Source organism: Mya arenaria, chromosome 10 (assembly GCF_026914265.1).
Source record: "Mya arenaria isolate MELC-2E11 chromosome 10, ASM2691426v1".
Lineage (NCBI taxonomy): Eukaryota > Metazoa > Mollusca > Bivalvia > Myida > Myidae > Mya > Mya arenaria.
The window spans coordinates 50491339-50500827 of record NC_069131.1 but is presented as its reverse complement, the minus strand read 5'-3'; the positions used below and the strand labels follow the sequence as shown (position 1 = coordinate 50500827).

The 9489-nt window shown below is 33.9% G+C and overlaps 1 protein-coding gene across 1 annotated transcript; it reads left to right on the top strand.

Moving 5' to 3' along the window:
• Positions 1-1247: 1247 nt before the first annotated feature.
• LOC128205952 (cytidine deaminase-like) lies at positions 1248-8934 on the top strand. Its single transcript, XM_052908028.1, has 5 exons — positions 1248-1310; positions 2116-2235; positions 2795-2906; positions 3472-3529; positions 8762-8934. Exons 1-5 carry the CDS (start codon positions 1292-1294, stop codon positions 8879-8881), a joined length of 429 nt encoding a protein of 142 aa, XP_052763988.1. The 5' UTR covers positions 1248-1291; the 3' UTR covers positions 8882-8934.
• The last annotated feature ends 555 nt before the right edge of the window (positions 8935-9489 follow it).

The window sequence follows — 9489 nt, the reverse complement described above, 5'->3', positions numbered from 1 at the left end:
CCATTCCTGACTTATTAGAAATTACTAGTCACTATCATACCTGATTATTTTTGCCCATTCATGTGTGCTTTTTTATATATGTTGTCAAATGAATTTCAAACCGTCTTTCAAATATTAAAAAAAAAAACTTAAATGACCATGGTAAAACAACCTGTATTCATGTAGACCTGTTCAGTGTGTGTATACCACGCGATAAATTGCGTCATAAATGCTCCGTCGGAAGGCAATATAATGCTTCGGATCATGACTTTAAACAAAGATAACTGATATTTCTTCACCATTTTTAGCACAGTCTACGCCGCTTACGGAGCCCCACCTTCGGTCTTTTACCAGAGTTTGATTGAGATTTTAGTTTCTTAAAACACTTCGACAAACCTTTTCACAATACGACCGTCTGACGGAGCACTGTCAAAACATTATTTGGGAAACAAGTTTGTCGAAGTGTTTGATGAAACTAATCACCTTATCTTTAAGCGGCATAGACTGCCCTTTTTTTTAAAAATGGTGAAGTAAAAGAAAAGTTATCTTTGATTTAAGTCTTTATTATAATGGTGCCCTCCGAAGTAGCATTTATGACGTGGTATACACACACTGCTATTATAATGTTCTGAAATAAATGTTTGTGGTGTTGTATTGTTGTAACTGATAAACCATAAAACAAGACAAAATCTAAATCCCCTACTACCAACTGGTTGGTATCATCCGGCCCCATTTTTAGAACATTCCTACCCCGTTATAAAACAGGATCTAGCTAAGCTTGCTAGTTTTGTTTTCAATGACAAAGAATATGTAGTTTCCTCCTTTTACAATATGTTGATACTTTTTAAAAGAAGGTAGTTTAAGGATATACTATGAAGAAAAACTCTGAAAATTGGTTGTTTGTTGCCTTATTCCTTTTCGAGCTTAGGGTCATGCATTTCTACTTAATTTGGTGAGACGTTGAATTGGTCAACGCTTATTTCATGTTGTGTAAAATTAAGTTGCAGCATAATATGATTTGGCTAAATGAAATAAAATACGTAAACCTGTTACGATTAAGATGTTTCGAGGTATTTTGGCATGTAGTGGTATTTGTTTAACATAACAATGCGATCCATTCTTCTTGTTTTTATGTTTAAACTATAACTTATAGTGTAAACAAAGGCGCATATCATGATACTCGCCATCACTGTCAAAAACGTTATCATGACAGCTTTAATCGGATGTGTATACAAGCTTGCGCTATCTGTATCACTTGGGGTCACCATATTCGCTATACTGTGTTAAACATGTGCTAAGGTGTGCATTAAATATGGATGTTTCTTCCCTAGGTAAGATCTTGTAAATTTAATATTGGTGATTTCGGAGTAAAAGACAGATGATATGGAAAAAGGATTGCTTATCTTGTTGCGTTTTTTGACACGTCCGTGTATTTAACACATTCTATACAACTGTGTTCGGATTGGCGATGTCATGTTTACAAACATAACACCTTCATGTATAATCGTCGGAATTGGCTATGTCTGCTCTTTCCTTACTTGATGTGTTATGTTTTGCCCGATGTCAAAGTTACACAGTCATAGGCTTTGTGGAACTTGCGATGGATGAAGGGTAAACTAACATATAGCTTTGAGATTAAAAGTGGGCACCATAAAATATTTTTTGTTAAATATTATTGAGTGAAACAGTAACATATTTACACCGTTGTGTTTCCATGAGACTTCTTAAATATTGTATGTGCACAAGTAGACGGAAACAAAAAATATGATCTTTAGATACGGATTTTCAAAATTCATGTTTTAATTGTTTTCCATTGTTTTGTTGAATAAATGTGTTTTTAAAGATGCAACTTTTTTCAAAACCCTTAAAATGGGTGATGTTATTGTTATCAGGGCAAAGCAAAAATGACAGTAACAGTAACAAAAATGTTCTGGCTTCCTTTTTTATTTAACTCATACACAGTTCAATGAATATGCAATTCGTTCCTGACAATAAATTGTCAGATTCTTTTGAAAATGGCGTTAATGGAGTTGATCAAGGTTGAAGAATTTTCCAAGCTACTTTGTTTATTCTTATAGTACATACTACAGTTTGAGAAATAATTCAGTACGTTTACATGATTAGCGAATTTTACAGACAGCAAACTGCGGACACTAGTAAAGGAGGCTGTCGACGTCAAAGCAAAAGCATACTGCCCTTATAGCAACTTCCGGGTTGGCTGTGCTGTTCTTACAGCTGATGGATCAATATATACAGGTAATTGCGATGTTTAATTTTTAAAAGAAATACTTCACACAAGTTGTCAAAAATGTCGCTTAAAGCTGCACTTTCAAATATTGACTGTTTTGACAATTTTTTTTGTCTTGGAATGAACCAATTTTCGCGTTAATATCTGGAAACCAGTGATACAAGACAGGTGATAAATGATCAAGTCGCGGTTTTTCATAATTACGTTCGAAAATTAATATTTTATGGCTAAAAGCGTTACTAACGCTTGAAGAAAAATGAATTCTTCGAAAGTGTCCAATTGGGATCTGTTCTATTGTGAGTTATCTTAAATGACCGGCTGTCAGCAATAAAAATATATTTTGTGTCAAAATGTTCCAGACAACACAATCAACATGTCTTGCAGGTTCTTGATGATATCTTTTCATACCTACCCCACCCGTTTTTGAAAAAGTTGTAACCCTAACATTTCTGTTTTCGCCTGACATGCCCTTGCGGAGCGCTAAATGTGGAGTACACAACATATTCGTCCATGTTGTCTAAATCCATTAAAAAGGTTGTAATAATGTTCTACAGACCAATATTCCAGGAGTGAACGTTGAGAATGCCTCTTATGGTCTTACGGTGTGTGCAGAGCGAGTAGCAGTCATGAATGCAGTCACGGCTGGGAAACAAGACATAAAGGCCGCGGCAGTTTCCTGGTATGATTTTCAAATCTGACTAAAGAACGATCGCACTGGGGTCGTATTCAATACAGTTATTATCCTTATACTTGGACAGTCCTCATTGATTTCATTCAGTCGGTTGGCCAACTGCTTTACTGTCCATTCGAAACACTAAGATTCTTCTATTACAATTAAGTTAAATATAAGGTGGTTTGTGAATACCCCTGACGTGATGCAGAGTGTATTGAGAATAGGATTTCTCTTCAATGTTCTCTTTGCAAATTGAAACGACCAGAGAAGTATTTCAATCCAATCCGTTAAGTTTTTTCCACACTTAAATGTTCTCTTTCCAAACTGTTCTAGCGGTTAGTTCTTACATACAAACCATGTTAAACACGTGTTTGGACATTCTCCATGTTACAAAATATAGAACATAAAATGACCATGACCGTTTTGCATCATTATTGTCATTGAGCTTCTGTTCCAAAGATCATTCGCTTAAATGAATATGCCACTCTCAAATGAGTATATGGTCCCAAATTTCAATCAAAAGGAAAAGTCGCAGAAAGATATTATTCATTAAATATGTTTACTTTTTCAGCGACATCAAAGGAGATTTTAAAGGTCCATGCGGCGTTTGTCGACAGGTATTTGCAGAGGTATGTTATTATGTATGTAATAGGGCACAATATTGCTTGATGGAAACAATTTCTTTGTTGTTATTTTTTTTTTAATGTAATGCATTTTGATGTCAAACGCATGTTCAAAAGAATAACGCATGATTTGTTTACAGATTAGAAATATTTGCTATATTTTGAAGAAGAAAAACAAACACACCTAAAAGCTTATAGTTTTTTATCTCTACACAAATGTTTTTGTTTTGTTTCTATCATAAAAATCAAATAAGTTAAATATAATAATGCATTAAATTAAAAACATGCATCAACCTCTTTTTAATACTTTTTGTTTGAACAAGGAGTTTTTAAAGCGTTTATAAATACCAAGCAAGGCTAACAAGCCCGTTCGAAAATTGGTATTCCCCGCCCGAAGGAATTATTAAGCCCAATAGTTCCAGACTCCAATTTAAGCAAAACTCGGCAAAAAGTACTCGTTTTAAAAAGTCATTATGGATAGAAAAACAACCCCGGATGTATATGGACGGTTAACAATGTCATAAGACCTTACATTTAACTACGCTGCAGTAGATTCCACTTTTTTCACAGTTTTTTGTATGACGAAATAGAGTGTGGTATATCATTGGGATTGTTAAAACTAAGATACCAAAAGCTGGAACCCTTGTAGCAAATGTTGATTTTGTCCCAATTTTGTCTTGAAACTCACAAATTCTATTAGCGTTAACACCGCTTATAATCATTTCAATAATGTTTTGATGTTGCGTGATTGGTTGATTGACATTATCATGTGATGTTATCAATGTATTGTTAAGGGGTCAAAATATCTACTACTTTTAAAAGTCCTGTTGGCCTTGTAGGCGTATGTTTTCTGATTTGTTCTTGACTTTACCGGCGTGATTCGCACCACACTAAAACCAAATTACAATACTAATACTACACTGTATGTTTCAATTCGATATCATAGAGTAAAATAATAATAAATCAAGTGTTTTCAGATGCATTACCGAGTAAACTATTTTTTGTTCCAAAAACATGAGCGAGCACCTTTAAAATTGCTCAGAAATAATGCCTTTGAAGCTGTATTCTGTATATCCAATCAAATAACTGATTCGTAGGAAGAAACGGATACGTCTTTTAACAGATTTATAATACAACATACATTTAAAGCCAATGAAATTGCAGTTAAGCAATCATTTAGTAAAATGATTTATCATTAAGAATTTCAACTTTCCCGGTTGTTTCATGGTCCGCCCACTGCCACTCATCCGATACACAATTCCTATGTCAGATTTTATGGAGAAAATGTGTAAGCCAATTAAATCTTAATGGTTAAAAAGAGCTCGTTCGAAAAACTCACTCCGCCCATTCTTAATCAATGAGAATTATTTCATTCATGTCACTTAACTATTACTTAAACACTACAATTTATATTACATTTAAACAATGGATATCATGGGCACCCAATATCGTTAATATCATTTCTCACAATCACAGAATAAGAACACTTGTACTTCATCAGAATTACAGTCATACCTAACTTGCAGTAAATTGTTCTTGCATGTGTTCAATAAATGTTCAATACCTGAATTTGTTAACTAAATTTGTTTGAAAAACAACATGTTTTCCTGTTATTTCTGTTGCTGTTTTCATAAATCTCCCAGCGTAAAATGAGGAAGTTTAAACACATAATTTCGTGCATTTTCTCTTGTGCCTAGATAAGCCAGAGGCAAAGGTGTAGGCTTTCCCGCAGTCGCAGATATGACCCTTAAGTCCCATGTGCGAGTCTTGGTGATCCCGAAGACTGCTGGAGTCGGTAAACCCCTGGCCACAAATGTCACACTGTAGCTCACGCTGCGCATGCGTATTGCGCACATGCTTCCTCAACTCCCAGTCTGTCACAAAGGTGGAGTCACATTGGTCACACTCAAATTGCTTTATCTCACCATGGTGATTGCACCTGTGAACATATTGAAGGTACAGTCAAAACTCGCTATGTCGAAGTCGTTGGAACCTCGGGAAATACTTTGAGATAAAGAACATTCGATATCACCGATAGAGTGAATAACTAAACAGAAAAAAACGAATAAACGACATAAGCATAACATCGAGATAACAGAGTTCGACATAGCGAGTTCCAACTGTTTATATATTTTTATATAAACAAACAAAAAGGATCTCGAGCTACCACTGGTGTGAAAACTACCTCTGCGCAGTACGTAGTCAAAAGACAAAAAAGTATCACGATGACATCTGTTACTAGATATTCTGTCTGACAACAATTCTACCAAGTTCCATTTGAATAACTTGGAACGATAGTTAAGGTAACTTCCTCAGCGGAACGCTTTGTCAACACAAGACAAAGAATAAGACCATGCTGTTTTGAGTCCTATGCTAAATATGGTCCGCGGTATATTGGACATTTTTCTCTGGTATAATCTCATTAACCCATAACATCCGAGGTTAAAAAGGGATTTGGTTGATTGAGTCCAACAAGATTAGAGCCATTATAAGATCAAGATTAAAATGTGCGTAATATATGCATCTTATTGATAATTTTGTAGTCAGTAGTTATAGAAATACTGGCCCCAATACCTCGAAACTCCTTTAGTCCCTTATAATATGAAAAAGCTAATGTTTGCATTTCATTAATTTACTCAATAGTTACTTCTGTAACAGTTTTTTCAGACTTATTAGAATAATCATTAAACCATTTTTCATATATCAAAATCAAATTTAAACATGAATTTTTGATTTTTTTCTATAACAGGATTAAGCAAACTCACTATTTTTGCTGTGCTATAATATGCGTTATATTGACTTATTTTAGAGTTTTTATAAATTATATAAGAAAATTCTGTATGCTAATTAGAAGAAACCATTTTTCATTTATCAAAATCCATTATTAGTATGTATTTAGGCTAATTGAAATAAGCGACTTAAGCCCGTTAGGCTTATCATGGTTCAAGTAGACTCCTGGCCCCAATTTCTCAAAACTTCTTAAGTCCTTTATAACAGGATTAAGCTAATCTCACTATTTTTGTTATTCTATAAAATGTGTTATATTTACTTCTTCAAGAATTTTTAGAAATTATGTAGGAATAATCTGTATGATTATCAGAATAAACCATTTTTCATTTACCAAAAAAACATTTTCAGTATGTATTTTGGCTTATTGAAATAAGCGACTTAAGCCTGTAAAGCTTAAGAAGTTTCGAGAAATTGGGGCCTGGTCCCAATCAAAACGGCAATATCACGCATATACTTAAAGTGACACTCTTATTCAAAATCATTTCATACACATGTAAAACAAACATAATTTTTGAGTGATAAACCTTTACCTTCTTACTAAATAATGCATTTATGGAATATTTTAATAACTATTAACAATAATATAACCGTGTATTTAATAGATGAAAACCACAATATTATTAAATGATTGGTGAATGCTAAAAGATTTACTGCGATATGCTATGGTTTTTTAAGGTAGCAATACCGTGTTTTCTGCACCTTTCTTTTGTATTAAACTCGTTATCATTCATAAGCATAACTGTTTTCGACATCTGTCCATCCTTTTTGGTATATTAAAACAATTGTATTCAATGTGTTCAATCTTATTTGGGAGTAATAGTGCATCTTTAAGTAATCTGCATCTGAACTCATTTTAACACATAACTTTTTTTTTCAAATCTTCTTCTTTTTTTAAATTGCATCCTTTCATAGAATATGTTGAATGAAACTTTGGACACGATTTAAAATAAGAAGTATTCTACAACAACAACAACGGTTATTGAATACAACTTATGTTTTTTTAGCAATAACTCAAGTACATTTAGCTCTAGCATGAGCTTTCGTTGAAATATTGACACAAGATTTGAATCAAAACATTCTTTAAAAATATTAATGTATTAAATATATTTTTAAAAAGGGTTCACATACACTCTTTTGAATCAAACTACATGTTCCGATGTGGTAAAATGAGTTGAGATTGACATTGAAAAAGAAATGACGATTTTCATGATAATAGGGCAAGGCGATTTTATATAGAAATATACTAGTTGTAGGTTTTCTTCGCTTCATATTATTACAATAATAGATATTATTGAGCACCTGCGTGTATCGTTTCTGGCGAATGGTCTACCATTGAATTTTATTAATTTGAACAGTTTTTTATACGGCGGTCAATATTATAAAGTTTTTGGCAATACGAAAAGACGCCGTCACTGACGTCGTTAAGGCTTTCACAATACATGCTTTGAAAAATGACAGACAAGCTTATAAACGATGATGTATTGAAAAGTATGTACAACCTATGACGTGTGAAGTCGGCGACAGTGTAAAATGACTTTCCACAACACCCGTACTGAGCGTCGTTTTTATGGCGGCGTCGGTGCACGTGGAATCCAGATCTGCTCCGGAAGCCCTTTCCACACGTAGTGCATAGATACCGGCCGGCTTCCGTTCCTAAAATATAGGTGTTCAGTTGATTAGTTTATTCACTTAATTAAAGCGAGGCTGTGTTTTATTGTAACAAACACTCAGCTAAACTATTAAACTAAATCTAAACCAATCACCATAATCATCATCCCGTCTTTGCACACCGTTGCAACATGTAAATGAAAATATTATACCTTACATAAATGTGTCCCTTCTTCGTATATATATATAAAGTCGATCGGTCCGTATATCAATGTATTTTGATAAAAATCCAGTTTTATGACGTCAGTGTTCCATATCATATTTTTGGCCGATCCGAGCCTCGCCAAAATGTAATATGGACCACTGAAGTAATACAACTGTAAAGTGTGACTTGCTTTTTGCTAACCCAACGGTCCATATACACCTTCGGGGGCTTACTGGCCGGTCCTTATATTGTCATATGACCCTAAGTGGTGTGTTGTATTTCATAAATGAATGATCAGCGAGTTAATGCCGCCATGTCAGAGGTGAAATACAACCGAACATAATCATGAAACTGGACTTGGATTCAAATCCAGGTTTTGTGTGTGCGTTTTTTTACTTTACCAAAACAAACATCACACGATTGACAGCCCTGAATAAAGAAAACAGTGTATCAAATTGTATTACTCCTGCTAGTATACAGAGTGTTGTTACATACTGAGTCCATAATATACAGGTCTCTTACAAATTCTAGCCTTAAACTGCTTAAAATAAAACCTACATTATCAGACAATGGAATTTCAGATAGGGAATCATTAGTTAGGTTATAATTCTAACATTCTGTTTATTTCCTTTCAGTTTGGCCTTGACATTGAGTTATACCTTACAAAACCGGATATGACGTACAAAAAGGTCCTAATACGAGACCTCCTTCCAATGGCGTTTACACCGAAAAGCCTCGAAGAGGAACGAATTTAGTCGGAATGCATGGTTAAATGTAGATGTATTGAAAATAAACTGACCAAAATCGATTTGTTTATTTTGCTAAAAATTGCAAATAATACATGCAATTATATAGTTAAAAATTTTCTACGCCTAACTCTCTTATATACTTTATTAAACTTACAAAGACAATAAGATTAGTTGGTTGCAAACGTGAACTTAGGTTTATATAAAATATGTTTGGTATTTGTTTCAGGTTTCATGCACCCTAACCCCCCCCCCCCTTCCCCCCCAAATTAAAATTTCAGTTTAATTTTATTACGGAACTGGATTCTTGAGATTTTGCTGTTACCACCAAAAAACATAAATTATATGCATTTGAACACATTTACAGCCAGTTTTAACACCACTAGTATTGTTAAACCACTTCATTTGTAACTTTTGAAAGATAAAAAAGAGGCAATAAAATCTAAGGTTTGAACACAGGGTAGGTCGGTAAACCTGAAACAAACTTATTTTTACACCTTATATTTGAGCACAAGGCGACAATGAAATAAAAAAATGCAAAATAATAACAATCTGTACAACAAGGAATACACATGAGCATAATGTATTAATAATGTGTAGATCGGGGAAAATATACA